The sequence below is a fragment of the Thalassophryne amazonica genome, chromosome 11 (assembly GCF_902500255.1).
Source record: "Thalassophryne amazonica chromosome 11, fThaAma1.1, whole genome shotgun sequence".
Classification (NCBI taxonomy): Eukaryota; Metazoa; Chordata; class Actinopteri; order Batrachoidiformes; family Batrachoididae; genus Thalassophryne; species Thalassophryne amazonica.
Window position 1 is genome coordinate 92551 of NC_047113.1, and position 12738 is coordinate 105288.

General features: G+C 42.3%; 1 protein-coding gene across 1 annotated transcript in view; it reads right to left on the bottom strand.

Moving 5' to 3' along the window:
• Window positions 1–2856: 2856 nt before the first annotated feature.
• Window positions 2857–12738, bottom strand: part of fmr1 (FMRP translational regulator 1) — a 66366-nt gene continuing 56484 nt past the window's right edge. Inside the window, exons 13-15 of the mRNA XM_034181510.1 lie at window positions 7831–8025; window positions 4421–4500; window positions 2857–4078 (exon numbers count right to left, since the gene is read on the bottom strand). Of these exons, the coding sequence (XP_034037401.1) occupies window positions 3887–4078; window positions 4421–4500; window positions 7831–8025 (467 nt within the window). The 3' untranslated portion in view covers window positions 2857–3886. The remainder of the gene's footprint in view (window positions 4079–4420; window positions 4501–7830; window positions 8026–12738) is intronic.

Sequence of the window (12738 nt, forward strand, 5' to 3'; positions counted from 1 at the left end):
ACATGAACAAGGTCACATGATTTCAGAGTCTGTGGCCGTAGTTTGTGTGAACAGATGGATGCAGAAACTCTGTGAATAAACCCAAGTTAGAATGTCAAATTTTCTGCTGTTGCAAAATTGGTTGTGTTACGAATGTCTTTTCACGCTCCTCCATACTTGAGACGTACTGCGGAAAACTTTTTCCATGTAACTGAACAGAGTATTTACTCACATCATTTGTATTAACCTGAGGGGATTTCTGCAGATTGTTTCACAGAAAGTAAAAATTGTTGGGATCTTTACTCACAGCGGAGTGCATGGTCTGTAAATGTGACAAATGACACATCACAACGGTACTAAAAATCACTCCTTACCCCACCCCCCCAGGCCAAACTAACCACGTCTGAATAGGCCTTAAGAAAAATATTTGCAAAGACTTGCAATAAACCAGATCAAAGCTTGTGTGTGTATATTAAGTTACAGTAGCTAGATCTTAGAAATACATTTTTCTGTGTACTCTGAATTATGATTAAAAACACTAAAGGAGATACAAACTCCTGAACCTTTGTCCATGTCAATGTAGTTATTTCTTAAAAAACCAAAAACTATTCTTTCCCTAACCTGCGTTTCTGAGCACAACCTCGAATTTGTGTAAGGTCATAGCAAGGTATAATCTACAGTATCAAGTCTGACCATGATGCACAAAGGCCTTATGATGTTTATGCATACACTAGTTTTCAGAGACTCAGCCCCTGGTGGCCACGAGCAGAATCATCCTGTGTAGAACTTGTCCCATGTCTTAGTGAGGTGACCTTGTGTACCAATTTTTATCTTGATATACAAAGTCTCTGTCAAAATATTGGGTCTGTATTGACCACACGGACTCACAAATAGTCAAGCAGGTCCTCGACCTGTCTGCCTTTGCAGGTGCAAAAAAGAAAATGAGAATGCAATTTTACAAATGTTTGTCAAACTTTGTGATGATCATTCTTACTAATGCAATCTTGATCAATGGTTTCCAAATCCATCCATCCATCCATCCATTTTCTTCCGCTTTATCCGGAGTCGGGTCGCGGGGGCAGCAGCTCAAGCAAAGCTGCCCAGACCAAATATTTAAGAATAAAATGAGGTCCAACTGCCTGAATGGATTTGGAATGTAATCATTGGGTCTGAGGATAGGGACTATCTGAAAAGTATTCACAGCACTTCACTTCCACATTTTGTCATGTTACAGCCTTATTCCAAAATGGATGATACTCATTTTTCCACTCAAAATTCCACTCACAACACCTGATAATGATTAAAATGAAAAAGGTTTTTTTGAATTTATTAAAAACAAACAACCACCAACAACAACAAAAAACTAAGAAATCCCATGTACTTAAGTATTCACAGCCTTTGTTCAGTACTTTGTTGATGCACCTTTGGTAGCAATTACAGCATCAAGTCTTCTTGAACATGATGCCACAACCTTGGTGCACCTATCTTTGGGCAGTTTGGTCCATTCCTCTTTGCAGCACCTCTCAAGCTCCATCAGGTTGGATGGGGAGCGTCGGTGCACAGACATTTTCAGATCTCTCCAGAGATGTTCAATCAGATTCCGGTCTGGGCTCTGGCTGGGCCACTCAAGGACATTCACTGAGTTGTCCTGAAGCCACTCTTGATATCCTGACTGTGTGCTTAGGGTCATTGTCCTGCTGAAAGATGAACTGTCACGTCTGAGGTTAAGAGCGCTCTGGAGCAGGTTTCCATCCAGGATGTCTCTGTATATTGCTGCATTCATCTTTCCCTCAATCCTGACTAGTTTCTCAGTTCCTGCCGCTGAAAAACATCCCCACAGCATGAAGCTGCCACCACCATGCTTCACTGTAGGGATGGTGCCGGGTTTCGTCCAAGCATAATGCCAAAGAGCCACAAGCCAAATGTCTTTGTCTCAGTAGACCAGAGGATTTTGTTTCTCATGGTCTGAGAGTTCTTCAGGTGCCTTTTGGCAAACTCCAGGTGGGCTGCCATGTGAATTTTACTAAGGAGTGGCTTCTGTCTGGCCACTCTACCATACAGACCTGAATGGTGGATTGCTGCAGATATGGTTGTCCTTCTGGAAGGTTCTCCTCTCTCCGCAGAGGAATGCTGGAGCTCTGACAGAGTGACCATCAGGTTCTTGGTCACCTCCCTGACTAAGGCCCCTCTCTCCCGATCACTCAGTTTAGATGGGTGGCCAGCTCTAGGAACAGTCCTGGTGGATATGATCTTCTTGTGCTCATTGGCACCTTCAAAGCACCAGAAATGTTTCTGTTCCCTTCCCAGGTTTGTGCCTCGAGACAAACCTGTCTCAGAGGTCTACAGATAATTCCTTTGACTTCAAGCTTGATTTGTGCTCTGACATGCACTGTCAACTGTGGGACCTTATATATAGACAGGTGTGTGTCTTTCCAAATCATGTCCAATCAACTGAATTTACCCCAGGTGGTCTCCAATTAAGCTGCAGAAACATCTCAAGGATGATCAGTGGAAACAGGAGGCACCTGAGCTCAATTCTGAGCTTCATGACAAAGACTGAATACTTATGTACATGTGATTTTAGTTTAACTAAATTTGCAAAAATCGAAACCAACTTCTTCACATTGTCATTATGGGGTATTCTGCATAGAATTTTGAGGGAAAAAATTATTTAATCCATTTTGGAATAAAGCTATAATAAAAAAATGTAGAAAAAGTGAAGCACTGTGAATCCTTTCCGGATGCACCGTACATCCAGCAGCAAGATCATAATCCCATGAGGATCTCTCAACACTGTGGTTACATCCAAATTCTGCACCTAAATTCACCCAATTTCAAGCGCGAGCTGACAATTAAAGAAACGCAAGAAACTTTATATTATCTGAGAAAACACGTGAGTTTAATGACTTATAATATTTTATGATGATCTCTTGAAATGTGTCAACAAAACTGTCACTGCTGGGGAAAAGCCTGCATACCTATTCACGTTTCATCCAGAATCATGAACACCTAATATACATTTGATTTTCAATAGTGTCAGGTTAACCATCATGGTTTAAAAAAGTGCCCTCCATCAACATCTCCAATTCTGAATTCCCAAAGCTACCAGTGTTTCCGATATACAGAACATATAGGTTTGAATTCAACCAACAAAACATTATTTTACAGTATTACTGGACCCCCCCCCCCCCCCCCCCGTATGTGGAAATGCAGTTGAAAATGCACACTGACTGAATAACCTGTTAAATTAGTGCATTAATATGCAACTTTAATAAAAAAAAAATGATAGTTGTAACAGTAGTTGGACTGTTAAGTGATAGACTGCAACTCAGACTTCACCCCAGCAAATAAATTCTTGAGCTGTGGGAAACACTGAAGCTTCAAAGGAAAACTGCTCTAAACCATCTCTCCAAGTTAAAATACGTAAGCTTATGGCGTGCAGCAGGGCTCGCCAAACCTCACCTCAGCCGTCTTACATCCATTCAAACATTTTACTGAATTTGTTTGATTCTTTCTTTTATATCATATCAGTATACCCAAGAAAGGGGAGTGGCAAAATTCAAATAAACAATCAAATAATATCTCAGTAAGTGGACCTACAATGTGCAGCAAACATTTTCCTGTTGGGTAAGTGGAGTGGGAGGGGTTTGAGGCTGGCGCCTCTGTGAGAGCTGATCTTAAGTCCAATTCCTCTTTTTGACTCTGTCTGGTCATCCAGCAAAGAGAGTCCAGACCTGCGTACCTCTGGTCTACGACATCACTACGGTCAACTTCCATACTGATGGAATTATGTGTATTTACGTGTTTGACAAGAACAAAGGAAAAGCGTAAGAGACAGACTCCGATGACGAGCTGCCTGTGTGTGTTTCTGTGTGCATCTAAGGGAGTAAGTCCTCCAGTGGAGCGTCTACGACACTCCGTTCACCAACAGAGGAGCGTCCTGTTTGTCTTTCTTCATCCCTCGTTCTCTGATGGTTCGGTGGTGAGGGCGGGACGGGCCTTCACCGCTGATACCAGCACCGCCCTGGGATGAGGAAGGCCCGCCTCCTCTGCCACCTGAGGAGTGCTGCACGCTGCGTTCGTTCCCATCCACGCGGATCTGCGGTACAGAAGAAATGAGTCTGGTGCAGTCCCACAATGCACCACTGCAAGTGGAAGCAGCTCAGAAATTATTTAGACTGTCACACATTTTGGCATTTCTGGCAAAACAAATGTATGGATCACTTATTAAAAAAAATTCAAATAATTGACAAAATGTTTGGGTTGTCTCATTTTAACAGGTGTATGAAAATGTTAAGGTTAAACCTGTTAAAATGAGACAACCCAAACACAAAACTAGTCTCTTTTTTTGTAGACTCCATGAAGTCCAGAAGGAGACAATTCCAAAAGGTGAACCGATGAGGAATGCACATTAAAGACTACTTTTGTACATTTATGTTACCTGCAAGGTGTCTTCCTGTGGTCTGGTTTTGGGGTCCCTGATGTGACGGGGTTTTGGGTCACTCCACTGCACATCATCAGCTAAAATAAGAAGAAGTGCCTTCAGTGTCCCTGTACATACATAAAACAAAACCTGTCCTCTGCATTTAACCCATCCTAATTGCAGTTAGACACAATCCAACCCCTAGGAGCAGTGAGCAGTCACAGTCCGGCGCCCGTGGACCAATTCCAGATGTAGAGACGCTGCCTTGGTCGGGGCAGAGAAAGGAACAGACCCTAAATAAGCATGTTTTTACCACACTAACCACTAAGCCACCGTGCTGCCCCAATGGGACAAATACCAGTCCCAGTGAATCAATTCTTAGATGCATGGTGATGCAGACGTGGATGATTATGAATTGATTCACAAATTTGATTTTATAAATCTTCATTGCAGGGTTCAAACACGGCTGCTGGCCACCATTAATGAGCACTTTCCATGTTCTGCTTTCCTGATGCTCAAAAGTTGACTTCAGTGAAAACTGAAGTCAACTTTTGAGCTGGTAACGTCCTTTTATGCAAGTACGTTTGCCATACGGCTTCATTAATAGTAATAATAAAGCAAGTGATTAAATATACTGTTGATTCTTCTTGTTTTATGTTTTCATTTGTTGAAAATCTTGTTTTCTGTTTGAGTGTAAAGATCTTACGACAATAAAAACATAGTAAAAGCCCAGTGTCATCGATCAAATGGTCCCCCCTAAAAATTGGTCCGCCCTGCCTTTGCTGCACATGCGTCATTAGCTGCGGTTCACCGATTATCACCTTGTTTCTGCTTCAAACTGCTTCCAGTCATCATCTGTCTCAGAGACAGACATCTGAAGCTTTTGTACAACAATCATTTCTACATGAATTCAGCATTATTTCATCATAAAAGTCGGAGGAATTGATCAGAGCGTCGCAGCTACACGAGCTGCTAGCTGATGCATTCACTGCGCGTCGGCCATTTCAAAGCATTACAGAGAGAGAGTAACGCCTCACTTCTGCTTAAAAAGGCTCATTTCTGCTTAAAACTGACTTTAGAATGATGTAAGAGGTTTTACCTTGTCATCTGATGGTTAATAATCCCATTAATCCATTTGATCGCTTTGGGTGAAGAGACACTGTCTCAAGCCTGGTTCACAGGGTAAGATAATTAGGCCGATATCAGACCCGATCTTCCCCTTCTAACAATCTTGAGGATGTTAAAGATAATCTTATCAGATAGCGCTCTGACGTCAGGGGCGCTCTGATCTGCAAATCGGGGATATTCAACATGTTGGATTGTCTTGGCCCGATATCGCAGCGTGTGTTGTGTCGTCCGACCACAAACGAGCACGCAGCCTGCTGAATGTGACGTGTAGCAATCAGAAAACGAGGTGGCGGATGAACAGAGCAGAAAATAAAATCAAAACAGCTGTTCTGACTTAGCAGAAAGTCTGGTGGTCGCGCTGTCTCCACTCCTTTAAAGAACGCCTTTTCTTTTGGTATCTTTTTTCACCTGTTTTAAATAGTCCACAAACTATCTCTGTCTGTTTACTCTGAAGTCACGTTTAATCTTGAGAGATTTTGCGAGATTTCCTGTCTGACCTGGGAATGTCATTGCGTGAAATCTGTTCGTCTGTGGTGTGCTGACTTCATCATGTAGCTGAACACCACACACTGTACGACCAAACCTGTTAGATCTATGATTTTTTATCTCCATGTGTGTAGTCTCTCAGGTTTTGGAAACCTACAGATAATTTTAAAATCCTGCCATGTGAACCAGGCATCAGACGAGCTCTGAAATGATGCATGTGCAGTGAAGGCAGGGTGGACCAATTGTTAGGGCCCCTTCACATATAACACGAAAAACGCAGAAACTGGGAAAAAAAAATCCATAAACCAAACATGAAATGGGGAACCATGAAACATTCCACCTGCTGTTGTGCGGGACGCATGGTCGCACAGGCGTGCACGACACACAGGCAAGGGTTTTGTGCACACTTGTGCATGTGCACGAACACAGTGTGAGCAGCTGGAATGTGTTGCACCACATCGCACTGCTGTTGTGAAAAAAAAACAAACAAAAAAAACACACACACACACACACCATGAAAAAACAAACTGTATTTTACCGAATCCCTCTCATCAAGCAGACAATACAAGTATGAACCGTCTGTTCCTCTGTAGATGATCCATGGTCATAGATGTACAGTCATGACATGACATGAATGAAGCAGTGCGCTCTCATCATGTCCACATCTGCTGGCAAGGCCCGACACGCCTGTCCTGTGGGCATGCGCAGAAGGACAAACATTGCATCATGTGGAACAGAGTGCACGTGGGTGGCAACACACACACGGCATGTGTTGAGGGGGGAGCCAACACACGTGGCTTTACAACACCACACTCGTGAGGGCCCTTAGACAAATTTCACATCCAGCTAGAAAGTGATCGTCTGCTCACTATTTTCATGCTAACAGTGCAAATGGCCACACATTTCCTGTGTTCCAAGATTAGTATTGGATGTTCGTGTGTGTCACCTGGAATTTGGCCTACACCTACCGCGAGAGGGATCGAATGGGCTCTCGCAGGGCAAAGTCTGTCTTTCGGCTGCTGGTGTGCGCAAATAGTTGTAGCGACAGGTGTACGAGGTGTTGAAGGCAGCTCAGATTTTTCAGGAATGGCATGCAATTCCTCCTTCATGCACTAGTTGGCTTCAATCGTGTTATGTGTGAAGGAGCCCTTAGATAAATTAAGGAAAAAGTCAAAGTCACAAATCATCAAGAAAAAGTGAACGAATGAGTCTGCACTTCTCCCATCACCGAAAAGTCTGCGAGTCCACAGTGCATTAAAGAACAAAACGAAACAGAAACTAACAAAAGAAAAACAAAGCAAAAGTGACCATGGCGCTTTAACCAAAATCCAAATGAAACATTCATGATGACGTGACTTGACAGCAGGTATCAGACTGAGCACCAGCCTGTGATCATTTCTGCAGCCAGCCTGCGATCTCCACAGCACCTGCAGGTACAAGATCTGGTTGTCTTGACAACAGGTTTGTCTTCACAACAACAACAACATTCAACATTCATGCACATTCAAGCCACAGACGGCTGGAAGGAAGCTGGAAGATGGTTAAATGATGTCTTCGAAAGTCAACGCAAGTCCAGATTTCTTGTTTTGTTTTGGCTTCGGTGTCCTTCGGTAGTGCCGTGTGACCGGAGCTTTGGGGGCGGACTGTTTGGTCTGCGACACTGGAGTGAGTACTTTTGGGAGCACTGCATGTTTAAAATAGCATACCTGTCAGAAGATTAGAAATAATAATTTATTACATTTTAACTTCACTAAGAATGAACATTCTTGAGGGAGCATTCCCATGAAAACCCTCGTAACATAATGGCCACTCACATTTATATCCTGCTCTTCCTCTTCCTCCTCTCCCCCGTGGTCCTCCTCCACCCGCTCTCTTCCTGCCATCTGTCCGTCTGGGTAAAGTCCCGCCTCCTGTCATCAACTCCTCAGTGGGGGCCAGTGACCAATCACTGAGCTCGTCTCTGTGGTCTGATTCTGTCTCTGAAGCATTAGACGTCTCAGAGTTGGTGCCTGTGGGGCAAAATGCAAGTTAAACTTATGGAAGGTACCAGGAGGTCAAAGGTTCAATTCTCCAATCAACCAGCAAGCAACAAATAAACAAACAGTAGACAGCTCATCTCACTGGACTGAAGTCACTATCCTCAGACTTCCAGTGCTTAAAATAAAAATTGTGTATTAAAAAAATGACTAGACAGTATTTAGCTTCACAGACTGCCTCAAATGCAGGAAAAGGCTTTACATTTTTTTTTAATTTTCCAAAGGGACTGACAAAAATCCCATTTAACTCTGTCTCTCCGTCCATGTTTGTGTCCCACTCGCCGTCTCTTTCTGAACATGAATGAAATGCTTTTTCACACATTCAAGAGGACAAGGTCGAACTTTGGACATGTTTAAAAAATACACAGTGAGGACGTGGTTGAGTCAAGACAGTAAGAAATTAATAAGGGCAGAGTTATAATTAGGCATGCACATAACTGGCACTCATGGTGCTTGTGCACGCTAAAAATAAATGATGCACAGCAGAAAACACAAAGGAAGCACTTCATAGGAGACAAGCAACGACAGGTTGTAGGAAAAGTGTTTCCCTCTCTCTGCTGTGCATCAATGATTTTGTGCACCATGAGTACCAGTTATGTGCACCCCTGGTAATAATGGTATTGATGTAGTAATAATGTTCCTAAAAACCTAGCAGGGACTTCACTGATATAGTACAAGCATGATGCAGACAGGCTCTCAAAGCAGCAGTCTCACGCTGACATATTACGTGTGCCTGCTCATAGAATGTGCAGGTCACTGTCCAATGTGCTGAAACGCACCTCCTCGTACAAACTGAAGTTAATTTCAAGATGTGTCCACATGTGCACACCCATGCAAAAAATGAATGAGTGTGCATTTGCACAGAGATGAGAATGTTTGGCAGGAAAGCTGTTTTTCTCACTAATTTATTGCTGAGCCTACATGTGGACACAAGAAAACCTGCAGAACAAATGAAAACGCACAGCACATGGCACAGTACTAATGAGGACAGGAGGGATGCAGTGATAATGTGTTATGTGCATAGTGCGAAGTGACTGTTCATAGAGAAATCATTGTAAGGATGACCTGGACGTGGTACACGTGTGGCAATAAATTAGCAAAAGCAAGTTAGACCCTGTGAGAACTTGGCAGGGATGTAATCAGGACATAGACTGGTCTTCGTCTGAGTAGAGCGGGGCACTTATCAACCTTGTTAACACTAAAAAGAATATTGTATAGACTCATTTTTTCAGTTTTTGTTAAATAAATGAACAATGAAATTCTATTTCATTCTTATTCTTGTATGGATTTATGAAAATTCAGTAAGGTATGTCTTCTATAATATATTCCAATTCTAATGGCCCGGTCACAAGGCACTTAACGAAGGGCATCGAAGCCCTAACAAAACAAGAATTCTGGACTTTCATTGGCATCGTTTAACCTTTGTGCAGCTTCGTTTCTACAGCTGGCGCTTCGTCAGGATTTTTAAACTGTTGGGAAATTGGAACGAAGGGCAGTGAAAACCTCAATTCGTCTGTGTTTCGTTTTGCTGTCATTCTTTTTAATTGTTTGTTTAGTTTTTGTAAGATTATTGTTTAGTTTGACGTCCTTCGACCAGCTGAATGCTTTCACAGAGTGCAGAAGCTGGTTTGTGTTGCTACTGCTGCTGCGTTCATGTACCGTCGGAAATTACAGGGCAAACTCAGCCTGTCTGCTTGGATTTTTTTTTATCTGGGTGGGGGGGTGTCAGCTTCACTGGGCTCAAGACACATTATATAGGCCAGAATTAATCGTTTGTGTGGACACAATTAAGTATTTTGCCACAAGCAACTGCTGAATTTGAAAAAACAAAAAAGTTGTCTAATTTCCGACAGTACATGAACGCAGCGGCAGTGACAGCTGCAGCCCCTGCATGCGCTTATTATTTTTTATTAAATATAACAATACGAGTGTAGGAATGACAATCCAGCCCTTGTGTACATGTGGCAATAGGTAGATGATTCAAATGATTAATATACAACCCCTGGCAAAAATTATGGAATCACCGGCCTCGGAGGATGTTCATTCAGTTGTTTAATTTTGTAGAAAAAAGAAGATCACAGACATGACACAAAACTAAAGTCATTTCAAATGGCAACTTTCTGGCTTTAAGAAATCAGGAAAAAAAATTGTGGCAGTCAGTAACGGTTACTTTTTTAGACCAAGCAGAGGGAAAAAAATATGGAATCACTCAATTCTGAGGAAAAAATTATGGAATCATGAAAAACAAAATAACGTTCCAACACATCACTAGTATTTTGTTGCACCACCTCTGGCTTTTATAACAGCTTGCAGTTCCTGAGGCATGGACTTAATGAGTGACAAACAGTACTCTTCATCAATGTGGCTCCAACTTTCTCTGATTGCTGTTGTCAGATCAGCTTTGCAGGTTGGAGCCTTGTCATGGACCATTTTCTTCAACTTCCACCAAAGATTTTCAATTGGATTAAGATCCGGACTATTGGCAGGCCATGACATTGACCCTATGTGTCTTTTTGCAAGGAATGTTTTCACAGTTTTTGCTCTATGGCAATATGCATTATCATCTTGAAAAATGATATCATCCCCAAACATCCTTTCAATTGATGGGATAAGAAAAGTGTCCAAAATATCAACGTAAACTTGTGCATTTATTGATGATGTAATGACAGCCATCTCCCCAGTGCCTTTACCTGACATGCAGCCCCATATCATCAATGACTGTGGAAATTTACATGTTCTCTTCAGGCAGTCATCTTTATTAATCTCATTGGAACGGCACCAAACAAAAGTTCCAGCATCATCATCTTGCCCAATGCAGATTCGAGATTCATCACTGAGTATGACTTTCATCCAGTCATCCACAGTCCACATTTGCTTTTCCTTAGCCCATTGTAACCTGGTTTTTTTCTGTTGCGATGTTAATGATGGCTTTCGTTTAGATTTCTGTATGTAAATCCCATTTCCTTTAGGCAGTTTCTTACAGTTCGGTCACAGATGACTCCAGTTTCCTCCCATTCGTTCCTCATTTGTTTTGTTGTGCATTTTCAATTTTTGAGACATACGAGGGCTGTCAATAAAGTTACGGTCCTTTTTATTTTTTTCAAAAACTATATGGATTTCATTCATATGTTTTTACGTCAGACATGCTTGAACCCTCGTGCGCATGCGTGAGTTTTTCCACGCCTGTCGGTGACGTCATTCGCCTGTGAGCACTCCTTGTGGGAGGAGTCGTCCAGCCCCTCGTCGGAATTCCTTTGTCTGAGAAGTTGCTGAGAGACTGGCGCGTTGTTTGATCAAAATTTTTTCTAAACCTGTGAGACACATCGAAGTGGACACGGTTCGAAAATTAAGCTGGTTTTCAGTGAAAATTTTAACGGCTGATGAGAGATTTTGAGGTGATTCTGTCGCTTTAAGGACTTTTCACGGTGCGAGACGTCGCGCAGCGCTCTCAGGCGGCATCGTCAGCCTGTTCAAGCTGAAAACCTCCACATTTCAGGCTCTATTGATCCAGGACGTTGTGAGAGAACAGAGAAGTTTCAGAAGAAGTCGGTTTCAGCATTTTATCCGGATATTCCACTGTTAAAGGAGATTTTTTAATGAAAGACGTGGGGACGGGTCCGCGCGTCGGGACGCAGCCGCCGCGACGCTCCGCCACAGGAAAAACACCTCTGTTGAAGCCTTAAGGACAAGTTGGAACATGTCCTGCCTGTTAAACAATTTCTCATATACTCACTCCACTGAAAGCCATCAAAAGCCGCCTGGATTTTACAAATGGTTATCAACACGGAGGTGTTTTTCCTGTGCCGCCGCACCGCATCGGCTGCGTCCCGACGCGCGGATCCGTCCGCACATCTTTCATTAAAAAATCTCCTTTAACAGTGGAATATCCGGATAAAATGCTGAAACCGACTTCTTCTGAAACTTCTCTGTTCTCTCACGACGTCCTGGATCAATAGAGCCTGAAATGTGGAGGTTTTCAGCTTGAACAGGCTGATGACGCCGCCTGAGAGCGCAGCGCGACGTCTCACACCGTGAAAAGTCCTTAAAGCGACAGAATCACCTCAAAATCTCTCATCAGCTGTTAAAATTTTCACTGAAAACCAGCTTAATTTTTCGAACCGTGTCCACTTCGATGTGTCTCACAGGTTTAGAAAAAATTTTGATCAAACAACGCGCCAGTCTCTCAGCAACTTCTCAGACAAAGGAATTCCGACGAGGGGCTGGACGACTCCTCCCACAAGGAGTGCTCACAGGCGAATGACGTCACCGACAGGCGTGGAAAAACTCACGCATGCGCACGAGGGTTCAAGCATGTCTGACGTAAAAACATATGAATGAAATCCATATAGTTTTTGAAAAAAATAAAAAGGACCGTTACTTTATTGACAGCCCTCGTATATATATATATATATATATATACACACACACATACATACACACACACATACATATATATATATATATATACACACACACACATACATACACACACACATACATATATATATATATATATACACACACACACATACATACACACACACATACATATATATATATATATATATATATATACATATATATATATATACACACACACACACACATACATATATATATATATATATACATATATATATATATATATATATACACACACACACACACACATACATACATATATAT